Source organism: Corvus moneduloides, chromosome 18, assembly GCF_009650955.1.
Source record: "Corvus moneduloides isolate bCorMon1 chromosome 18, bCorMon1.pri, whole genome shotgun sequence".
NCBI classification, from domain to species: Eukaryota; Metazoa; Chordata; class Aves; order Passeriformes; family Corvidae; genus Corvus; species Corvus moneduloides.
The window spans coordinates 5,477,247-5,501,740 of record NC_045493.1 but is presented as its reverse complement, the minus strand read 5'-3'; the positions used below and the strand labels follow the sequence as shown (position 1 = coordinate 5,501,740).

The following is a 24,494-nucleotide window of genomic DNA, read 5'->3' as shown; positions in this document are numbered from 1 at the left end:
AAAGCTTTCTCCTTTTTCTTCCACCCCCATCCCCCCTTTTGAGAAAACAAAGTCAGTGTGAGATTTTTTTTATTTTTCCTTCCTAAGTCTCTGTTTCATTGGGTTGAGAAGAACCTGTCTGTTTACAGCAGCCTGAGACAACTTTTTACCAGGTCACATCTGGAAAGTTCTCTTTAAAGTCATAAACACAGTAATCTTCTTGTTACTTTCTTCTGTATAAGGCTGCACTTTTTGACTACATATTAGACTTTTTGGTCATGGTTTTCCCAAGTCAGAAACATCATGTTAGTTTCAGCTTTATTCTTTCTTGCAAATAAAATGATTCAATTCTGTGGAAAAAGAGCTGGGATACTTCATCCTGGTAGGGAGAAGAATAATGGAGGATAAGGTTATGAATTGTGGTCTTCAGCAGAAAGGAAGGAACCAGACAAGAGGCACCATTTAAAGTTGCAGCAGGAGAAATTTGGATGAAGTGATTGGAAACAAATGTTCACTGAGAAGGTGGTAAAACACTAGAACAGGGGCCTGGAGAGGCTGTTGAATCTCCTTCCTTGGCAGTATTTGGACTGGACTGGCCCTGGGCCCTCAGTAAACTGGTCGAACTGGGAAATCAGCTCTGCTTTGAGCAGGAAGTTGGACTAGAGACCTCCAGACGTCCCTTCCAGCAGGAATTATTCCATGGGGTTGCTCTCTTTCTCTAATCATTTTTCGTCTGAATACCATCCAAATATTGCTGAGTTACTTTCCAAATGTCTTCTTTCTGGCTCTGGAAATAGCTGTGCATTTTTGTAGAAATCCAGTTTTTGAGGTGCAGATATATTTTTAACATATATGTACCTAAGTACTAGTACCTTCATGTGTTTCTCTGGAAAAAAATTGGATACAATACAAGCACAGAAATGTCAGGTTCTACATCATCTATTATGCAAGTTAATGAAGTGCATGGGTGTGAAGGGCTTTCCCTTTAAATCACAGCTGAAAACGATTCCTCTAGTGATCTCACTTCTGGCTTAAGGCTTTCTTCTGCAGTTTAATTTCCCTCAGGTTTGTGTGATCCCATTTGTGTGTTGAGACCTTTAGTTTTGGAACTGATGCTTTAAGCATCAGTAACTTGCTGCTTTCAGAGGCAGAATAGACCTTTTTTTGACCCAGGATGGTAATTGTGAATATCATTGCTGGTTGGTTTTTTTTTTTTTTGGTGTGTGTGCACACATAGAATCTGGCAGGTTTTAATTGTATGCTTTTTAGAGATTGATTAATCAAGTTCAGGAACTTCAAAAATACATTCTGCCAATTATTTTTTAAAAAAATGTACTTGTGTGCTCTCTACCTTTGAATTTTAAGTATGCATGTTCTTCACCTGAAAGTTCCTCTGTTTTCTCAGTGAAATTCTACTGACTCTTCTGGCTCTGTAATAAATCCTTGGTCATCTAGGACATTAGGGTCCAATTTGATTTTACATTGGACAGCAGAACTCTGTTTCTATTTTGGACATTCACCTCTTATCACCATGATTGAAATAAGGGGGTTCTTTTCTTGGTAGAGATAGGAGACAAACAATTAAACATCTGAGAATTCTCTCTAACTATATCTTTTACAGTCCAATAAATCTCCATTAAATGAAGACTGTAAAGAGTGTAAAATAAATGCTTTCTGTGGTCTCACAAGCAAGAATACTTTATTTGATTACTGATAAAAGTTATAGAGAAGATACTCGTTTTATGGGTACTTTTATTCCCTTCTTTGGTGAATTTATGTCCCACTTCCACCTTCTGTCTATATAATAAATGAGACTGCGTTAAATTTTTAGCACTGGCTTTGGAGAAGAGCGTTGCTCTTGGTGCCTCTCTTACTTCTGCACAGGCAGATCTTCCCAAGCCTGTTTCAACTGGATGTCAGTGTTACTCAGGTCTGCAGTTATCAGGAATTTATGATTTGGAGTTATGCTGATCTCTTGTTTCACAAGCGAATACAGTTTTCTATTTTCTCCATTTTTTCTCACATCACTCACTAAGAATTATTTCTTGTGATAATTTGCAAAGCACTGCAGATCTGTTTGTTCAGGTCAAGCACTTGTCAACATATTTTTAAATGAAAGAAATATGTTTCTGTTTACAGGAGATTGTAACTCATACTTAATTACAGAGTTCAGAAAAGTATGTTATGTTGTGAGGGATGTGTTAAATTAGACTTTGTAAATGTGAATAAGCATTCAAGTGCTAGTTTGATAAATAGACCATAAAGAACGGAAAAATAATCCATAAAGGAGAAAAGATTTCTTCATAACAGTGATTGAGTCACTATTATATTCACTTTAAAGAGAGTGTTTTCTGTCTATAAAAAGTGCTGCTTGCAGTAGTCACTGAAGCAGGTGGCACAGAGTTAGTGACATGAAGACATTTTCTCACTGCTGCCCCCTTTTTTTGTGTAGTCGACAGGAGAAGCACCCACAACCCCAAAGCATACAAAGGACAACAGAGAGGGCTTCTTCCCAGTAGCACCAGCCACACTGCATCCTACCCCAGTGAATCCAGACACTGTGACTCCTGAAAATCTCCTGAGACTGAATGATCTGCATTCCAAATCCAAACCAGCCTCTTCTTCTTCATCCTCCTCCTCCTCAGCATCTTCAGTACCGCCCTCGCAGGAGTCACACAGGGACACCGAGCAGCTCCGGAGTCAGAGCGCAGAGGCTGCCCCCAGCATCAGTGATGTTGTTCGCGGTAAGTCTCAGCCAGGGAGAACGTTTTGGCCCCCTCTAATCGGTTGCCACATGGTGCGTTAGTGCCTGAGTTCTGATTCTGTCCCGTTTCCTGATCACTCCACCACATTCAAAAGACTACACAGATTTTTGTCTTGGTCCTGAAATGGGTGCATCTGCATAGTCGATACACACATTAATTTGTAGGATAGATTAGAAGTGACCACTCTATGTAACTTGTGTGTGAAATCATGAAATAGCAGTCTGAAAATAGTCATCTCCTATAGAGAACTGAAGTCTCTAGCAGCGTTAAAATTGTTTTGTTTTCTTCAATGAGTTGAGGATCCAGTTCTTTTAACTTTTTACAAGATTTAAGGTATTTTAAAGTGATTACAATTAAAATAAACTGGTGGGCAGCCTACATCTGTCTTAGAAGTGCTTGATTACCATAATTAGCTGCACTGCTCTCACTGCCCAGCATATGTGTGTGTGGAGATACATAACACTGATGAGCAAGATTCTGCATGGTCTATGAAGTTAGCTTATCATCACTATTACTTTTCACATTTCAGAAAAGAAGCCTCTGAAAGGACCAGAATGTTGGAATGTATTATTTATAGCCCTGGTATGGTTATGTGCCAGGTTAGAGCACAAGAAAGGATTGAAGAAACCGAACAAATGTTATTTATTCTATAGCATGATTGTGTGATTTGTTTATCACTGTATTATGTAATTGGTTCTATATGGTTTTCTAGATGAGGAAAGAATAAATGAGAATGCTGTCATTTGCTTTACTGCTACCATGGCAGGCTGGCTTGTTAGCAGCCAAAAAATCTCTATGCCAGGCAATACTGATGCACTTTGGGGAATGAAGTAAGATGAGACCCAATTTCAGACTTGCCTTGGGTGCCCAAAGAGGTGCTTGGGAATATTTGTGGGACACTGTGCATGTTAAGGTGGCAGAGCACCTGCCATAGCCTGCACTTTCTTGCAACTTTAGCAGAAACACTGTCTGAAAAAGCATCTGCTGCTGCCTGTGCTCACTCCATCTGTTCACAAACCTGGGCCCGGCACTACTCAAAAAATGCCTTAGACAAAGTCATGGGAGCCCAGATAAAGTTATGAATGAACCATATACAGAACAGGTATTGTGGAAAATGATGCATGAAGATACAGTGGATATAGTGTCCAGATTTGTGAGACAGAATGTTTTCTTAGTTTGGAATTGTGACTTTGTGAAGTTTTTGTCTTTATACTTCTGTGTGTCATTTCTTTCCTTACGTAATCAGCCTTGGTACTGGAATGCACATAGTCTGAATTCATCAGCAGTGAAGAGCAAATTAGGGAGAAATCAGTTTTCCCAATTTGCTAATCTCTGAGTACAGGACAAAACTGAAATTTAACATCCAGTATCAGCAGTTGTATTATGGCTGTCTAATTTTCCTTTTTCACAGTTCCAGGGAGAGATTGTCTTGGGAAGGGAAAAGAGAAGAGGGGAGTGATAAGGAAGGAATGGCTTAGGCTGTGTGTAAATTACATTTGTTACTGTCCTTGGGAAGCAAAAGAATGGAGTTGCCTGGTGTCATAAGATGTCTTGGCAGGCTTGTTCAACGGGGACTAATTCAGGTTTGTGGGTAGACAACAGGAGAGGAAAAAATGAATCCTCTGTGAAGTTGTTATGTACTTACTAAGGAAACTGGTGTAGGAATGACAATGCTGATAAGAACACATGCATTCTTCTGGTTTTCAAACAGAACTCAGGAGCATTTCTGATGTGCTTTCCTCTCTGCAATTCCCCAGGCCACGTTGCAGTGATTGGAACATTTATTTTAATCTTTTGACTTTCTCAGCTTTGTTAAGGTTGTAGAGTTAGATATTGTTCGTTCTTCTTTCATGTTTTCTATACATCATTTTGATTGAGGGAGATGGAAGGGTTAGCTGCTAGAATTACACCTGTGAAACTGTCTGAAGATCAAGAGGCTCTCTCTCCAAAGCTCTCAGCCCAGCGCTGAATGCATGTATTTGTATCTGGCTTTCTGGCTTTCTTACCTTGCAGGTCATTTTTCTAGCTGAGGGAGACACCAATTACTGCTGTGTCCTTTCTTCTTCTTTTCTTTTTAATTCTCCTACCTTTGCATCCACCTCCTCTAAAAAGAATTATTTATAATTCTGTTACAATCCTTTTTCATCTGCCTTCCATTAGTTCTGTTTGGGTAAAAACTCCTCCCATTTTTAGAGTAAACTGTTTTCAACTTTTTTGTCTCATCACCTCTACGTGTACCATGTTTGTTCACGTGGAAGTATTACACATCAGAGATTATTAGCTGCTCTCATTTTCTCTGATTTCACCCAGGGAAAGGATTTGTTTTTCCAAGCAATGTTGATGCTATGCCACTCATTTCTTATGTAAATATTTTCCTGAGATTTTGTCTAGTGCATGACTAACTGGTACAAAATATGGCGTGATGGAGTCCAGCAGCAGAGTGGTGATGGTGGCAGTTTCAGCATGACACCTTCCTACATTTGGGTATAAATGTACTTGGGACTTTTAGCCCTCGTAGCTCAGCCTAACATTTCTCTGGGGAAGCTAAAATAGGACAATTAAGGTAAACTCCCTCCAGCCTGTCACACTGTTCCAGTATTACACTGTTCTAAATTGCTGAAAAGTCTTGACATTTTCTTCTTTGCTGTCTTATTGCAATAATGATTTTTATGAGGAATGAACAGGAAAACATTCACATTTGAGTTCTGATACCAAGAGAAGGTTTTTGTACCTGGAATTATTTAAGTTCTGTGTTTTGCTAAAAGCCAGGTATTTACCAAGTTGGAATATAAAATCTGAGTAGAAGACTCCCCACTATTAATTTTTTGTCCATTTAAGGCCTAAGCACTTCAATATGCAAGTAAGGTCGTGATAAAGCTGCCCAAACTTAGAAATTCAAAGCTAGGGAAGACAATTCTTTGTGTTGTGCAGGGAAGTGGCACTCCATAAGCCATGTGAATATCCTGCTGTAATTTCAGATGTTTGTGAAATGGGCACAACAGGGCAAGTAGAGGTATAAATATAGTTTAACTTGTAGAACTTTGAGAGTTTCAGAAGCACAAGAAATAAATACAGGTGTGGACAGTTGCATGGAAAGGTGAGCAGACTATTGCGTAGAGAGCAATGAAGTTAAATTGTTTTAAGTGTGTTTAGGCAGCTGCAGACTCCTTGAAAGGCAAATGTTCCAATTAAAGAGGGTTTTGAAGTGGGAAGTCCTAAGAATTCAGTAATGTTCAGTAGTGTTGGAATGTGACATTTCACCCTGTAGGATAACTGGGTGCTGGAGTCATAGGATGTCACAGGGACTGCCACTGACCACTGCCCAGGCCAGCTCCTGCGGTGTGCGACAGGAGTGGGGAGCAGCTGGAGGTTCTCGGCTTTAAAGCTGCTCCTCAGGAGTTCAGCTCTGCCCAGGGGAGCTGAAGCTCCAGGCACGGTGGCTGTCAGCAGTCCGGACGAGGGAGAGGATAAAAAGTAGCAAGGAGGCTTGCCACACGGGATAACCCAAATTTATTGGCGGCAACTCCCAGGAGACAAGCTTCGAGCAGCTCCAGGGAACCTCTTAGAAAGGGAGGTGGTACAATGGGGATGGCTTAACTGGGGACCAATAGAAATCTCTAAGGGAGGGATATGGACGAGGATAGACATTTCCTTGGGCCAATAGCCCCAAGGGGAGGAGAGAAAGGGATCACCTGCCCCAATGGGGCATCGAGGTTTAGGGGATTTCCAAAGCGGGAGGTATCTAGAGGGGTAGGGTCTCGGGGGATTGATGGGGACCATATAAGGGTAAATTGGGAGGTTTCAGATGATGGACACCGGACCTTCGGGAACAACAGGAGGGGTTTGGGTGATTGATAGGGAAAGAGCTAGAACCATGTAGGGAGCACCGGGGGAGCGGCTTGGGTCTGGGGCAAACCAGCTGGGAATAGGAGTGGGGAAGGTAGGGATGAACCATTGGGGTACAGAAAACTTATATAAAAATACAGTAAAGGTATCGCATCGCCACAATAGAAGAACTTTTAGGTGTAAGGAGTATCTTTTTCCAGAAGTCTGTGACTTAGTTTATTTTAGCAACTGATACATGACTTTAAATTGATAGTGGGTTCTCAGAAGACTGAGAAGACTGAACATTCTCCTAAGGCATTATTACAGAGGATGTAAACCATCATTTTGCATTGACAGCATCTGTCTTTGTGTTAAAAGTGCATGGCACAAGGGTCCACCTTGGTTCCTTACAGTTTCTAGATACCCAGACATCAGTGGACATCCACAATTCCTGTTTCTGAGTAAAATAGTGGAGATTGTACTTTGCCATCATTAGCTGAGCTTAACCTCATATTGATCTCAGTGGCTCCTGAGTTCCTTGTCATGAATTTCCAGAGACAAACACAGATTTTAAGAGCCTGTGATTCAGTGTTTTGACAACTTTCTTCTTACACAAAAGTATTTGTCCCTGTTGGCTGTGCCTTATTTTAACGACACATTTCAATTCACATTTTCAGGTACTTTTTAAATGAGTCTAAGTAGTAACATTCAACCCTCTTAATTGCAGTCAGTGTCTTACCTTGTTTTTTCTGTTGAATTCAAAATTGTGCTGTAGAGCACAGAGTTGTTTTCAACAGATGACTCAAAAAAAGATGAAACAGAAGAAGTTAGGGAGGCCGAGGACCAGTGGCCTCATATGAGCTGCCTTCATATTGCAGTTACCTGGTATGAAGGTTCTCTCTTAAATGGATGTGTTCTTCTGCTCTATTTTCTTGTGTCACTTGTGTGCATCTTGCTTTCACTACTTTCTCCTTAATTGCCAGTGTTGATGTGTTCTGGTGTTTGATAGCTGTCTTCCCCAGTTCCCAGGGCTGTATTTCTCCAAGGCTTTAAAACCTCTTCTTTAAATGCATGGAGTCCCACACTATTGGTACTGTCCTGGGGTAGAAGCTCCTGCCCACCTGTTAGTGACTGAAGAGTCATCAATGGAAATCAGCCAGGCTTCCTCCAGTGAGCTCTGCATGGGATCTCTCTGATCTCTTGCTGTTTCAGCCTCCTTGGCATTGGTATTCTCACTTCCCCTTGTCTGATCTGTGCTTTTCATGAAGCTTTTTATTTTTCACAATGGGTGCACTCTGAAAACAACTTGACTGCTGAATGTCAGCAGGGGTTTCCTGTTTGCGAATGACTTCTTAATTCCTTTTTGCAGTGCTCAGACAGTACCAGTCAGTCATGGCTCTTTCTCTTCCCCTTGTAAAAGTATGCTGATTTGCCTCCTGTTGAAACAAACTCACTCCAGAAGAATTTTTCAGTACACTTAATGTCTATTTCTGATATTTACACTTCAGATTCCTTAAGTTTTATTTATTCAATCCAGTGTTGTGCAGAAAATCCTTTGACATTAAACTGTCATAATTTTTATGTACCTGTGTTGGATCAGTACGAGCAAATAGGGCAGGGGCAGCAGCTGCCCAGCAGAGGCAGGTGAGGTGCTGGTATGGAGCCAGGGGTTTAATGCAGTCAGGGCAGGTCTGTGCTCGAGGAGGCTCTCTAGCCCTGTGCACTCCTAGATCTCCTTGAAAATCCTGGAGAGTCACTGGCCTATGGTTATCTTGCGCTATTGAAACACATTTTGTGGAGATCTTTTGTAAAGGAACGTGGTAGCAGTGCTGTATGGTTACAATATGGTTCAGTTTCACTAGTTTTAGATTGCTGTCAGCAGCATAAAATTTACATATATTCCTGCACAAAGGCAGACTGAAGGGAGATGTAGTTATAAGTCCTCTGCACAGGTATTGTGTTGCTTACAAAGTACTTAGAAAATTGTGGGGTGTCATTACATTCACTTAAGAGATTTTTCTCCCAGCTGCTTTTGCTAATTTCCTTGTGCTTAGCTGGCTTAGGAGGGTGAAATATTGATGGTGAAGGAAAGGTCTTACAGCTTCTGTTAGATAACTCATAGAGAAAATTCAGAAGCAGAAGAGTGCAAATGACTCTTCCTGTCCACAGGTGTTGCTGTGTGGTCCTCTCCAGATGATGTGTCCTTGCTGAGTCAGATATTAAACAATATCAATTAGCTGTGTTTTGATAATGCCATTTGAAAGTTCATGTATTTGAATATCAGGCTGTTGTCTTTTTGATCTAGGCCCATTGTTTGCTCTTTTAAATTGAAGTTTTGTTTAAAAAAAAAAAAGAGAAAGTTAGGATTGAACTTCAGGGTTTTTCTTTACTCGCGGGCATGCCAGGTTTCTGCACCTCTAGGACTGCTGGTGGTGGCAGGAAATGTTTTTGGGCACAGGAATTCCATTGTCTCTGCTGTTAGACTGGCACCAGCATGGCTATTAGAGGGATCTGGGAGTTAGTATGGGCCAGGGACTATTTCCAGGAAGCACTTTCAAAGCAGCCACCTGTTTTAAATTTTAGTCTCACTAATGTTCTGTGACAGCTGATCTCAGCATTAGGAGGAGTTTTGGGGTATGTCTCATATAATTGTACAGTACACTCTCCCTGCTCAGGACCTAGGGGTAAATATAGCACTGTGCTGTGCTGTTGCACTGCAAACTTCTGTTCACCAGACTGCTTGAATTTCTTTTATTTCAGGGGGCAATAGAACTTGTGTTCTGCAGCTTTTCGCCTCCAAAATTACTCTGATGCTTAATTTTTAGCATACGACTTTGTGTGTCAGCTTTGAATGTAATTTCCTGCATTTGGCATTTCAAGTCAAATACTTGTTTCTACAGCTATAACTTGGCAGTGCTTTTCCAGAAATAAATTTCATGGCAAGATATTTGGAATTAATTCAGAGAAAGCCAGGCTACCAAGTATACCTGCCACATCCTGTGGTGAACTAGGTAGTCTCACAGTCTGCTGTGCTGTCGTACCTCATGGCTAATGGCTCTGTTGTTTCTGTGTTTCAGCATCCTTAACTCTGTTCAGCTGAGCCAACCTGTGTTCCAGTGCAGTCTTTCCACTGACTTAGAAGCACAGTTCATAAGGAAACTCTGAGCTCCTTCAAATTCAGGCTTTCCATGGCCTTTGCAACTGCTGTGTGGGGAAAAAAGCTGTATTAATTCCCAGCACACTGGAGGGCAAGGCGGATGGAATACAGAAAATGAATTGTTTTCACATTAGTATTATTTCTTGGAAATGTGGTAAGATACTTACTCCACTATGTCAGGGAGCAAAGGATCAGACCCGTTTCCATCACTGTGGAAAAAAATACAGTCTCTGCCTTGTACGGTAAATGAGTTGTATGAACAATTGTATGTGCTGTGGGTGGCCACTAGTACAGAGTAAACCATTTGTTACTGGGATGAGGAAGATAAGTGTTTCCTAGAGTCTGTAGGCACATAGGATTCCATCCTTACTCTTTTGAAGTGATTGGAAGGCAAGGTAGTACAAATCAGCTAAATCCTACTGATGTATTTTGAGGCTTTTTGTCTCAACACACAGAACTGCTGGGGAAGGTGTTTTGCAGAGGGATGAAGGCAAGTGGTGCAAGTGCTTTATTTAAGCACTCAAGGTTGTTGTCTGTTCATTTCTCCTTGTATTTTCTTTTGAAACTATGTTAATATTTTGTCCTGGAGTTCAAAGCTCAGCTCCTTCTTCTTTCCTATAATGAAATGGTGCTTTTTGCATGCACTGTGTGTTGCTTATATTCTTTAACATATCTGTGCTATAATACTTCAAACTGCTTCTGTCTGAAACTGGAAAATGTTTTTTTCCAAGTGCTAGTCACATTTTCTGGGCTTGCCTTTCAGTGGTAATGTAAGAGATTTAGTGCACGACTAAAGAATTTTTTGAAACTCCATACGAAATGTTTTATAACACTAATGTAATGTTAATGTCTCATACCTGACAGCATGAAATCAAATTAATAAGTGTTCAGTGCAGAGGGACCAGAGTGGCTGCTTACTGGTTGCAGTACTACTGCTTTTAAACTTTCTCCACATCTTCAAATTGCCAAGTGATTATTTTTGCCAGTGTTATTTTTGATTTTATATACATCAGAATAGCAAAGTGAATGGTCTCAGTATAAAAACGGTTGCAGGGTTGTATAATCTGTGTGCTTATAGTGTGTGGATAAATGTATGTAGTGCATTCTCTGTATAAAGAGATGGGGAGAGGATATTAACTGTGATGAAGTCATGAACCCAGGCGCCCGCTATAGGCATCTGCAAACACTGGTTACCCTGGCAACAAGTGGGAAGAGGTTGGAGAGGAAAGCTGGAGTAGGTTGTTGCATTGAATTGTTGTCAGCTTGTTTCTTCCTCACTAAAGCAGGGAGATGTTGAAAGGTATGATGTCCCTCTTTCTATGTCGTGTACTATTTTTTATGTGTATTTAGGCAGTTGTTGGGAAAGGGAAGGCTAAAAAAAAATACTTGTAATTCAGCTCGATTGGAGAGGAACTTTTCAATATCAATAGTGATGTGCATTGCAAATCTGTGCTTTTCTCGGTATGCTTAATTTTTGTATGTTGTGTTGTGAGAGTGCTAAATGGGTCTCCAGAGTACAGTACCTGTCCCATCCTCAGCCCGGGGACAAGTGTCTCTTCATACTGTATCTTCAGAAACTGATTTTATTTTAAACTGGGTTTGTAGAGCTAATGTTTGAAAACCTGCCAAGACAGTACAAGTACTGGGTAATACCAAAAGATTTATTAACAGATATTAAATCTGAGCTTCTGAACACCTTCAGAATGTGCTGCACTTACATATTCTTGTGTTCTCGCACTTGTGCAGAATATTGTGGCTCACAAGTTAGTGGAGTCTTTACCTCCCTGGGGGAAGTTTTTATTAGAAGAACTAGGACATTATGTTCAGGGCTTTAACAGCATCTTCCTCAAAACAAATATTAAAATATTCTTTTCAGAAACCTGTTTTAGACAAATAATGAGGAGATCCAACTGTATATTTCTTCTTGATTGTCCTGTGTTTTGACCTTTTTGTCTGTAATGAAAAAAGAACAAATATCTATGCAATATATTAAAGTATGAATTATGATATATACACTGAAACAACCACTTCTTGTTATTTTCAAGAAGTCTAAAAAATATTTTGTTCATTAACTTTATTTTTAACTTGGTCACTTGAGTGGCATTTTTTCTATGTAAAGAAAAAAATTTAAAATTGCACAGTCTTGAAAGAATAAAGTGTATGACCCAGTCAGGGGATAGAATTCTGTGACTGTATTGAACATCTCTGACAGCAAGGGATTGATTAGCAGACAGTGGTTCTTGATTTCTATTGTACTGAAAGGCACATTCTAATAGAATATTAACAAATATTGTTTCCACAAGTGCAGTGATAGAAATATACACAGTGTGCCAGACTCCTGCCCTTTCATTTCCATTCACTTCTACATTAAAAACTGCTGTCAGATAATCTTATTCAAATTTAAATCTAATTTTACTGCACTGTAAAACTGCATCTTCAAAACTTAACAAAAATATGATCTGGAAAATGGAGATGTATATGAGGATGCTGAGTGCTCTTGAGAGAACATAGACTGATACCGGTCTTGTAGCTTCTTCCTAGAATTAGGCTGCTCAAAAGAGCTTTTGTCAGTGGGCCATAATTTAGTTAAAATAAAGTAGAGCAAATCAGTTTAAGCAATGATATATCTTATAGTTAAACAAATATTGTTATCAGCATAAGAAGTAGAGTTTTGTCATTAAATAGTAATGCAAATCAGAGCTCTTATTCTGTATTGTGAACTAATAAGTCCCTAATGTAGTTAAGTAGTAGAGTACATACCAAACTGCTCTCAGTTAGCAGTATAGTTGAGGCTGTAGGATTTGCAGTTTATTTGTAAATAGTTTTGTACCTGCTAAGTTAATTACTGGTTTGTATTCTGAGTTAATAAGTGGATAAGAAAGATTCTGTTACTACTTACCCTTGCTACTTAAGATGGTGATTCTGGAGTGTTGGAGTAAGTTAAGAACGAGTTGACTTCTTGACTGTCTTGTAAAGTAATCTGAAATCATCATAATTTTCATCTTGCTTTTCTTCAGATGTTGTTGTAATGTTTCCTCCTATCTTTGATCAAGTGTCTTGTAGCCATTTCAGTATGGGAGTGTTCTGGGTTTAGGCTGCAGCCTGTCATCAGGCACCAGCAGTGTAATGGGATATGTGTGTGTTGGCTTTGGGCCACGCTGGGGCTGATCCTGCTTCCTGCGGGCTCTGCTCCTTTGTCAGTGCGTGGTTGAATCCTGTGTGTGATGGTGGAAAGGGCAGGCAATACCTAGGGATCCTTCAGCTGTGCTCTGCTTCTTCAGCAGGGAAACAGTGAATTAGGATTTTCCTACTCAAGATTCCTGCAGTTAAGCGCTTCCTTCTGTGTTGCTTCTCAGCTGATGTGGTCTATTAATACATGTACAGATGCAAGTATTATTTTCCTGCTTCCAGTGCTGTATTTTGAAGTATCCAGAGAGAAATGTGCAAGAGAGTGCTGAGAATGAGAACTACGTTCTTCTGCATTAGACGATTCCATTTTGTGCTTGATAGTGAGTGGAACATCACAGAACAGAAGCTGCCTGTGATCTGTGCTGTAGTGGGTGACCTTTCCTTTTTGGGAGCTATTGGACTATTTTCTACAAGCAATCTCATTTATCCTAAGGCTTATACAAGCTTTCAGCTACAAGTCTAGATGACAGGGTTTTTTCTTTACCTATGAAATTAGCGGATCGAAGAACTTACAGCCTGCTTTCCTGAGCTTTTTTTCATACAAGTTATTCAAGAACCATAGAAATGATAACTCTATAAAAAAGTTGCATCTTTCAAACTGCGTAGATCAGACTGTTAAGCTGTAATGTTGTCTGAAGCAATTTCTACAAGGGGAACTCTTGTACAGGGGAATATTACCATGGTAAATTCCGAGTTCTTCTCTATATTGGTGGAGATGGAGAAGTGTTTTCAACACTTGAGGGGGTGGGAGCAGTTTTCCAATGAGGAAAAGTTAAAATATGTATTCCTTTTTAAGACATTGCATGGTCAAAATCCTAAATTAGTTTAGAGCATTGACATACAAAGAATTTAGAGCAAGTGAGACTGTGAATATCCACTGCATGTGCTGGTCCATGATAGCTGCCTGTGCACACCTTAGCCTGTGTAAATATAAGGTGATTCAAATTAGACTAGGCAGCCCTTTGTTTTTGAAGAATATCTCCATTTTTAAGAGAGAATAAGAGCTTGTTTGTGTGTCCATAGCCTTGAAAGGGTTGCTGCCCTGCCCAGAAAGGGCACTGACAGCTCTCCGTAGTTGAGTGAAAATTACTCCTGTTATGTACAACATGCAGCTCAGTGTGTAAGAAAGCTGGTTTAACACTGCATTAATTTCAAAGCAGGTACAGCTGGTACATAATAACAAGATTGTACACACACACGTGGATTCTGAGTTACAAACATCCCAGGTTCTAGAATAGCAGAAGGTGGGAATTTTAGGCTAATATATTTATAGAGGTACAGTGGACATATCAGTGAAAATTGGGCATTCAGTATCACTTGATATTGGTTTCATGAAAAATGGATTTGGCCCTGTTATTTGATGTTCACAGTAATTAATCTTCCTTAGCAGTGAGCTGTACCTCAGTGTAGCAGGTACCTGTGGCTGGAGATCAGAGAGGGACCCATTGATCACAGCTGGTCCTTCATTAAGGGTGATGGATTTTGCTCTGCACATGGCACTTCTGCCTCCCAGCCCTCACAGCTCCAAAGGAAATGCTTGGCTGTCTGTGTTTTTGCAGATGTGCAGAGATGACAAAATGTCAGACTCATAATTTTTTCCTTCAGTTTTTAAATGACATTTACTTCTTTTTACGAGTTTGAATTGATGGCACTAAGTATGAAAAAGTTGCTATTGCCATCTTGGCTTGCCAATATTTAATTTCACTCAGTCATGTTACAGTTTAGAAGTAGAGCAAGGGTTAAAAGAATTTTCCTACCAGTTGGTTAGACAGCAAAAGGATTGAGGCTTAGGAGAGAGATCAGGATGTCTCTTAATCTGTGAATTATATTTCATTACTAAAGAGGAAGAAGAGCTTGAAGTGCCTTTGGAGGGGCTTGGATTTCAGCAGCAGGAGTCACGGCTTTGTCAGCAGATGAAAATGGCTACTGTCGCACCATCGCCAGAGCCTGTTTGCTGGCAAGTGGAGCCCGTGACCAGCACAAATTCGGGACATGTTTGTACCCCAGGTAGGAGCTTCCTGTGCTTCAGAGAATTCTGAAATGGGGTGGTGAGCTGTGCATCAGTCTGCAGGCACTGATTGGTTGGACAGTTGGGAATGATATTCCTCAATTTCTCTGCCTGCCTTCCAGTCAGGTATTCCAGAGTTTAGATGCATTCCTGGCAGTGTCCAAACTTCCTGGGCAAGTGCCCAGTCAACCCTTAGTGGTAATTCTGTTTGATGCATGTCTCGCATGCTAAATACCATGGCAGCAAAGCCAAATAAAAAACCTCTGTACCAGCTTTCATGCAATATCATTTGTGCATCCTTTAAAGCAGAACTTTTCTTTTAATTGAAGTCCTACATGGGGCAATATGGTAACACTTTGGATTACACTGTTGGAACATTTAACAGAAGGAAATCGTTTTTCACAAAACTGACTCAGTTTCAGTAAACATAAAAACCAACATTACAGCAGTTAACGTGTTCTATCCCTCCTCTGCCCTCTTCCCAAGAGAAGTAGAAGTTGGTGTTTTAATTGAAAAAAATGTAAAACCTGTTATTTCAGGCAAGCATAATCTAGATATTTATGTTTGGGGTATCTTGTTTTTCCTTATTTGTGAGAGGCAGATTATCCTGTGTCTGATTACTGTCTGAAAGGATTGGCTGCCCACGGAGATGGGGCACTGATGTTGATGGAAAGCCATGTCTCATCTGTTGTGGTAGCTTCTTACATTCCCGTGTACTGTTGAGAACATGCAATTCAATTTTACATCCCTTAGTAGTTTGTTCTTCTGCTTCTTGTTTCTCAGGATGGCATTAGGAAACTGGCATTTTATTTTGCTGTGTGTAAGTGGCCATGTCGGTCTCAGTATCTGCCAGAGATGGGTGTGACAATACTGAATCTGGAAAAATGTGTATGAACACCTGTCATTATTACCAGACTGAGAAAGACTCTGGTGTTTCCATTTATATAGTTTCTAAAAAATAATTTTGACTCCATATGAAGTAGCATTATTAGTAAGAAATCTCTTTTAACACATCTTCAGTTTTTAATGTGAGAGCATTTTCATATACTGGTTATTGTTGTGTATATATCAGCTTGTAATGTGATAGTGCCTGGGGAAGGGCTGGATCCTTCTTATGAGATGTACTCAGTAAACACTCTGAGCCAGTTTGCATTGTGAAGACCACAAGCTGAGACACTTGGGAAGAATGTGGAAATTATGCTAACTAGTGTGGGAGCCAGTGGCATGAGCACACCAAGGAGGGGTTTATGGCAGGATTTGAACCAGAGTAATGGGGAAATTTTGGCAAGTGTTACCATGTATTTTTCTCTAATTGTTGGGGAGCTGCTCTCTCAATAATTAAAGAGACAACGCTGTGGTGGAGGAAATTAAGACTCATAAGTAAAGCTAAGGGGCTTTATTTGTTGCGTTACAGAATGGAGAGACAGAGAATGCAAAGATCAGATGATTGCATCTGACACAAGTGGGAAGATGGTGTTTGTAGTAGACTTAGATGGCCAGTGCTTACACTACCACTTGTTGTGCTTGGTCAGGTTGAGTTTCTGCCATCCAGTAAGATATTTTTTAATTTCTACTGGTTTGCAGTTGTCATTATACAATCTTTTTTCTGGTTCTAAGCTTTGGTTATTGCAAGGCTTGAAGAAAGGCCTTTTGAGCCAGCCTTACGTCTAACAATGAACTCTTCCCTCTTCTTTGACATCTGAAATCCTAGATAACTTTCTAACATATTTTTTCTTACTGTTTTCTGTTTAGCCTCCAGTTCCAAGCCTGAACTCGGCTCCAGTTCACAGACTTTGGGAAGTCAGCAGAACAAGACAGATGGCACCCGAGTAAAAACTCGCGTTCTGCCCAACATGCCAAAGCTTTTCATACCTTCATCTGTCACCAAATTTCCACCTGAGATCACTGTCACTCCACCCACTCCCACCCTCCTTTCTCCAAAGGGCAGCATTTCAGAAGAGACCAAGCAAAAATTAAAGGTAATAAAAGGGAAACAGTAATTTTTTAGATTTTTTTAATCTTAATTCTCTCCTCAGTAAAGTACTTGTATGAAAGAAGCAACAGTTCATGTCCCCAGTTCATAACAAGAGGCAGATAAGTAGTGGAAGGAGGTGCTAGTTGTTACCAGCAGGAGCCAGTTTTTAAAGGACTGGTGAAATACTGGCTGTGGGTGAAATGAGAGCTATTCTAGTCCTTATCCCTTTCCTGAGGGATTTGGAAAAAATTACAGAAATAGCTGAGTGACCTGGTGCAGCCATTGCAGTTCTTAGATTACTGGAAGTTACCAGAACATTAACTGTGGGGAAGCCTACTGGTAAATGTTACGTTGTTTTTCATTAGGATGATATCTTTCATAGACACAGGACAGTTACTGAATGTGAAGGAATAGCAACCAGTGGGGTTTTGTCCCTGTGACCATGGGTTTATCCTGACTATTTAGCAATATATTCTCTCTCTCTCTTTTTGGGGTCAGTCTGCTATTTTGTCTGCTCAGTCTGCAGCGAATGTAAAGAAGGAGAGCCTTTGTCAGCCAGCTTTGGAAATCTTAGAGACCTCAAGCCAGGAGTCCTCACTGGAAAGTGATACTGATGAAGATGATGACTACATGGACATATGAATGAATTCTGGCCATCATCAACACCAACCACATAACCATTCTTCTTGTTGCCAGCATCTCTGGAAGTTGAAACATGTTCATTGGCATTACTCTCCATTTAATTGGCATCATTGTGTTCTTCACTTTCATTACCTTTGTTATCACGACAACCACTTGTATTGCCTTCAGAATCTTCGCCATTCTCCCCATCATGGTGCTTGACGGAAAGAATGATTGATTGTTTACCAGGCAGTTCGTTAATTTGGATCACGCTGTCACCGGGAACTTCAGTAAACACAAGGATGTTTTTGAGCTGCAATTTATATCTCTCTACTGTTCCTGCTTCTTCAAACCAGAGCCTTGGGAGTTGCTCCGGTAGCTCTTTTCTGTAGTGTTTTCTTCCTTTTAGTTGTCTTGCATTTTCCCCTCTAGCTAAGTTTTTCTCCCAGGAATTCAGCAACCTGATGTCTGTCTAACCATGCCATGATTAATCCAACAGCTCCTTTTAAGGTGAATGGAGTAGGGAAAATTTGCTGAGCTGGTAGAGATTTTAATTGTATCGAGAAAGTCTGTGGCTTTGTCATAGGGCAAGGAGGGTGAGTTGAGAGTCTGTCAGCTCCTTCACACTGCTGGGTGCTTTGTTGGAATTTGACTCTTTCAAACAGACAAAAGAACCAGCTTTTCCAGGCAGACAGAGACATTGGTCTCCTGTTTGTGCTCATTTCACACCAATGTATGAGGTCCAGCAAAAATTACCTACCTGAATGTTGGCTTAAAGAACTGATCTTTCCAGAATTGTCTTACAGTCCTTTATCTTCTAATGCCTTGGACAAGCATTTTGAATTGGGGGCTAGATGATATTTTTATGGTGGTATTGAAAAAAAAACTTGAAAGATTTCAGTACCATTTCAGTAATGTCTGTTTTTTACAGAATGACACGAAAAGGTGTTTTTTATCTATCTGCAGAGGGACTGCTCACAGTTATTTATATGAGAAAATAATGGTAACAAAAATCCTTTTTTTTTTCTACTGAATGTTAACTTTGTAAAATAATGAATGCAAACCATGCAAAAAAAAAGTCACACACTATATATACACCCGCGTGCGCCCACACACACATATATATGTGTATGTACATATATATATGTCTGTATATGAAAACAGAAAATGCATACAGCTTGCAATGTTGGATTTCTTTGTGTTTGGGGGGTTGGTTTTCTGTAAAATGCAGAGCTTTGTATAAACCTTTGGGTTTCTTTTCTAATAAAGTTGAAATGCACTGTTGTCTCTGTTTGTCTGAGAGGGCACAAGGTGCCATGGTTCTGGAAAGAGTACTGCTTCTCTTTCCTTTTGTTTCTTGGGTAACAAAAAAGGGGTTGGGGGGATGTGATGGGAGCCACTTTATTCTCTGAGGACTGCCAGAGCTCTTGGGATGGGTTTGGTCTGTGTGACCCAGAACCCAGGTCAGCCAGTGTTGCCAAGGGTGCCTGCAGTGGGTTCACTTCCCCACTGAGACGTGATGTGAATTCTTTTTCACCCATCTTGGTGTCTTTGAAAGCTGGTGAGCAGCATAAGGGGGAAGACACCACATGGGGAACAGGATCACACAGAATATTTGGCTGTACCAATTTGCACTTGATCCATTATTACAGTGATTGATCTAATTGATAAAGAATGATAAATAGACTGTGGATAAAAAGAAGCTGTGGCAAACTTTGTATTGCAAGTTTGTTCTCAAATTCTGGGGGCTTTGTTTTGAAGAAAATGTGGTTTACAAGGAAGTGAGCATGTCCATTTTGGATGTGTTAGCAACTGTTCATGCTACTTGTTCATTTACTACAATTGATAGGTGAGGTGAATGCAACTGATGTAGAAAAGATGAGTCAGCTGATGGTAAAAGCAAATAGGTGTTTTCAGTAGTAATATATTTTCAGTGTTTACTCTTTGATTTGCTGTAGGTTATTATAAATGCAGTGTATAGCATACTGTGTAGTCACTGACTGGTAAAAGACTGAGGAAGTTTTAGATAAGCATGATGTTTAGGTTTTTTAGAAGAAAGCCCAGGATAAAATAAATCATCTACTTAAGAGAAATCGAAAGGGAGGGTGTAGTTCTGAATAGGGCTGTTTCACCCAAATGGAGTAAGCTACACAGACTTTTTGGCTAATGTGTATTCTTAAGTGTATTGCTAACTTAAAGATAACATTTAAATTTTTAGGTCCACGCTTTAGCTTGGGTTTGAAGTGTAAAGCATTTGATTTTCTAATTGAATGGGACCACTTAAAATTGTTGTTTTTCTTTTATTATTCTTAAGGATTCCTTGGCATTAGGCTTTCTGGTTTTTTTTTCTCCAGACTTCCTAAAATGCTGGTCTTGAGTTTTCTTTTGAATTCTAGTCCTGCTTTTTGAGAAGGGTTTAAAATTTTGCTGGTTTAGGAAAGCTAGAACAGTTAAGTGTAACTTTTCCTGCCAGCAACAAGAGCTGCATTTGCTGATGTTCTTTAAACTCATTTTAACCTTCAAACTACTCAACTGTGCAACTTTTTTTATCCTATATTGAATTTGCTTACCTGATTTTCCTTATGCTCTTAAATAGCTCAAGGACTTTTTCTCAAGCTCAAGAAATTACTGAGACTGAACTATACAAGCCACCTCCCTCCAATCCTGCCCCTCTGCTGTTGACTAAATACCTTGTTGCTCAGCTGTGGGCCTTCCTCCACAAAGGTGTTACTGCTGGGCTGCACTGAAGGAGCCTTTCTTCTTCTCCATGTGTGAAATCACCTTTCTGTAAGTACAGCTGACGTAGTTCTTCAGTTCAAGGAGCCATATTCTGGAGTGAAGATGCCAAGAGCCCTGGATGCATGGAGATAACGATGTTTGTCTGAAGAGCCATACCTAAAGGTACTTGGAGCAAGAACTTCAAATCCTTACAAACAGAGGTATTCACTTAGTAATGCATCTCCTGAAGCTTGGCTGTATCATCTTGTGGCATTGTCAAGAAAAAGTATTATAGTAAAACTGCAGTTAGTGATGACTTGAAGTAGATTTTTTTTATTTTGGTCCAATCCTGGTAGTAAGAGCTTGAAATCCAAGCCTAGGCAAGATCCAGCTTACCAAGTTCCAGATCAAATGTAAACACTACATCTGCATTCAGGATTTACTGGGTAACCATTGCTTCTGAAATCTGTGTTCCCAGGTGCCTTTCCAGTGTGCCAGACAAATAAATGGCAGCTACTAAAGTATATTGCTTTGGTATGGTTTTGGTTTGGGTTTTCCCTGTGAAGCCATAGGGACAGAAATGTCTGGTGCCTCAAGTAAACTTAAAGGTGAGGTCTGTGACCAAGTGGGATGAGGCTTTCTCTTTTTTTTTTTCCTTGACCGTAATTCATTAAAAACCAAATCCTTTTTGTCTACTGAAAAGCCAGACTGTTAAGACTTTCAGGCAAATAGCAAAACCATTTTTGTTCCAAAGGAGATGGAAAAAGGAATTATTTTAAATTGGCTGTGGAGGTAATTTGTGGAGAGTTGATATCCTTTCTGTGCAGTTACTGGGCACTGTTTGCACACAGATGTCTTTGTCTGTTAAGGTGGAAGTATTGTTAAGGTACATAGTACTGGGGTTTGGCCCAGTTTGGGTTTAATGCAATTTCATTTCCTGGCACAGGGATTATATAATCTATGTGTAGTTAAGACCACTGAGATTTTCTCTCTCTCAAGCAAGAACTAGTGTTTTACTAAGAATTAATTTTGTTGAGCACGGCTGTCATTAATGGCTTCTGCCCACTGTCTGACAAATGCTGTAGCATTTTCTTCAAAAGCTAATAATGTTTCCTTCCACAACCAAAATAGCAGATCAAGGAAGATACTGAGTATCTCCTTAATTTTATTATGTACTAGGGTTTGTCAGTTGTTGTCTCTTGGTTGTTTTTTTTTTCTTAATTGGAGTGAGGTTTCTCATGAATAATGAAATTAATGTCTTTTGCAGCCAAAATAAACACCATATGGTCAGGGAAAGGGGCCAGGAAAAGATGAGGAAGGCACAGCAGCAGCTGAAGTTGATAGGACACAAAATGGACTGAAGGAAACACAGGGGCCAGGTGAGAATAGACGAAGTCTTACCATTAAGGGTGGGATCACAGCACTGTTAACTCCACTGCCAGAAGCACGGTACTGAATTGGGTATTTCCACGAGGTGAAGCATCTGTGGTGCAGCCTGTGTGTACAGTTATACACTGAGCATGGCTTGTTTCTGCTCCTGCAGGTGCTTGTCATATTTTAGGGGACTAGATGGCAGGTAAATTAGTTGAGATGCACATAAAAAAAAGCACAACAGACATAAATTTTGTGGTCTCTTAGTCATGGAAAACTGGGATGAAGAGGCTTTGCTCTTTGATAGTAAGAAGTTCACTGTAGGTTGAGTATTAATTGCCATCTTTGCCTTCCAGTTAATGACTAGGGATCCACTAATAGCTAAGTTGTGATGTTATTTATTATTTTTCAGGTAACCCCAGGGTACTGTACCACAGGCTGTACTAGCCCAAGTTATGCCTTTCTGGTACTATCAGCTGTCCTTGCAGGGCATGGTGGAACAGGTAGGATTGCAGAGGGCAACAGACCAGCATCTGAGTTTATTGGCTTCTGGAAGATGACTTATCTTCACTCAAATGGCTCTTTCACATTAATACTTACAGAATCCCAGGCAAGTCTCACCAGAGATTAAGAGATGCGTCTCCCTGGATAGACATTTTTGTTCCTGATGCTGTTTGTTTAATGCATCTGTGAGGATGACACCCATCAACAAGTGCTTGTTTAGCCAACTCCAGAACCTCTCTGGTCCAGCCTTCAAAGCTGTCTTTGAGCTCACTGGCCTCAGCACAGCTTTGTGCAGGTGTCTGCTGGCTGTGGGTACATCTCCAGCACAATGCCCAGGGTTTATCCCGTGTCACCTGGAAGCTACACTGGCTGCTCCGGTAGCACTAGAGGGGGCCCTAGGACAGAAGAGGGAAGGGAGGGGGAGGAAAAATGGGGGGACCAACCCCCCACCCTAAATGGGTGTCCAAGATCTATCTTGAAACTGCTGAGAGTACAGTGCGTTGCTGGTTTTGACCTCATTCAGCTCTAAGGGCTTTCTGCTACTGTAGCATATGTCCTTTGCATAATGTATGTCTGATTCAAGGCAGAGGGAATGAGAATCCTCACAGGCTGTTTACAGGATTGTGTCCCTGGCCGTGGCAACAAAAGACAAGAGCTCGCTTTGTTACCATTAATATTGACACTTGGCAGGAAAACAGATCCACTATATACTTGGTTTTCACACAAGATCTGTTTGCCCCATGACCATGTTTTTCCTTTTTTTTTACCCTTAGTTCCCCTATAAGAAGCCCCCTGGGTGTTTCCATTTTCATAATGTGCAGCATATTATACTGGGGTGTCATGGATATCTCTTGACAGTCAGCCTTGTGTGAAAGGGCTCAAATAATGCGTTCAGCTTTGTCAGTGTAAATCCTGATAATTCAACCCTGGCTTGTGGCAGTGGTGTGGGGCTTATGCTGGCATAACTGAGCCCAAGAGTCGGTGATAAACATGCAACTTGTGGATCTGTGAAGTGTTTTGAAGTCGTTTTGTTAAAGTAAAATTCTAATCGGGGGTGAAAATGAGTATGAGAATGATGGAAGAAACACGTAGTGTTCAATCTTGGGTAAAATCTTGTAAGACAGTCTCTGTTATCTGGAGCAGCCTGGAGGTGAGATCAGGTCCTGCAGCCATCTGGCAGCTCAGGAAAGGGAGCAGGGATATGGAGCTGACGCCACTCACTGACTCCAGAATCAGAAAAACCAAATCACTTCTACCAAGGGGAAAAGTAAAATCACACTTCTGCCTGCATGTAAGATTTATCTGCGCAATTAAATGATTGTGTCTGTAGCTGGTAGAAAAACATTCCATTATATAATCCCAGTGGGAGGAACACTCTGCAATGTCTCTTTAAGTGCATTGTCTTACTGAAGGAAACTGCCTATCTAAAGCCGAGTCAACATATATGGTAAAAAGTAGTTTTTGCTCTCAGATTAGACACAGATATCCCCCTCTCAAGTTTTATTTCTCAGCCTATTTTTTTCTCTCCCTTCTCTTTCAGAAACTGTGCAAACAAGGGTGAATTCCAGTATAAATGGAATATAAACAAAGTTCGTAGATGGTATAAGCATATGAGAACCACATTGGAATGGTATTCATTTAATTTTAGTTGAGTGATATAATAACTAGAAGTGAAAGGCCACGTAACAAGGCAAAGGTATTTTAGAAATAGTGCTTCCTGTGTGAATGCTGAATTGTTACATATATCCACACTTAGCCTAAGAACCTGGCTCTATGTTCATATTCCTTTCATTTTGCTTCTCTGAGGTGTCTGACACATACAGAGGGCTGTTCACAAGGAATAATACACAACTGAGTTTTATTTGCAATATGCATTGCATGAACTATGATCTAATATAACATTGAACACATACTGTTCAGTAATAATTAGTAGAGGATGTTGTAAGAGCAGAAAAGCTTCATACTTTAGAAGTGTTCTTTGATGCTTTGTAGTTTAAGTCACACCAGAGATTTAATTTCCTTAAATTACACCCTAATGTGTATGAAGAGTCACATTTTCTCTTCTAAATGCATGGATATGTATAAAATGTAACTCTTTCCGTAAGATTGCAGCGATAATTTTCCCCTTAGGAGATGGCATTAGATGCTCAAAGAATTGCTTAACTTGTTAATTGAGCCGACATACTCACCAAGAAACTCACCATGCTATGTGGATGTCAGAAAGCAGTTTGAATATAGAAATTTGTCACTTAGGAATGTCTTGGCTGGATGTTAGATTTCCATTAGGTTAGAGCGGGTTAGGGAAAAAAATTAAACTTTAGAAATTCACAGTGGAAGTTCTGAGCTTAAAACATCAATTTGCAATGCTGTGCCCTCAAGTAA

General features: G+C 40.3%; 1 protein-coding gene across 6 annotated transcripts in view; it reads left to right on the top strand.

Annotated features, from left to right (window-relative positions):
* The window catches only part of CABIN1 (calcineurin binding protein 1), a 107,820-nt gene extending 89,017 nt beyond the window's left edge, over nucleotides 1-18,803 (top strand). For 5 of the 6 annotated variants that reach the window (XM_032128507.1, XM_032128505.1, XM_032128506.1 and 2 more), the window contains exons 35-38: nucleotides 2,432-2,723; nucleotides 14,758-14,922; nucleotides 16,676-16,902; nucleotides 17,397-18,803. In XM_032128507.1, coding sequence (XP_031984398.1) covers nucleotides 2,432-2,723; nucleotides 14,758-14,922; nucleotides 16,676-16,902; nucleotides 17,397-17,540 — 828 coding nt within the window. In that variant the 3' untranslated portion in view covers nucleotides 17,541-18,803. The remainder of the gene's footprint in view (nucleotides 1-2,431; nucleotides 2,724-14,757; nucleotides 14,923-16,675; nucleotides 16,903-17,396) is intronic. The other variant, XM_032128508.1, reaches the window with a different exon arrangement.
* The last annotated feature ends 5,691 nt before the right edge of the window (nucleotides 18,804-24,494 follow it).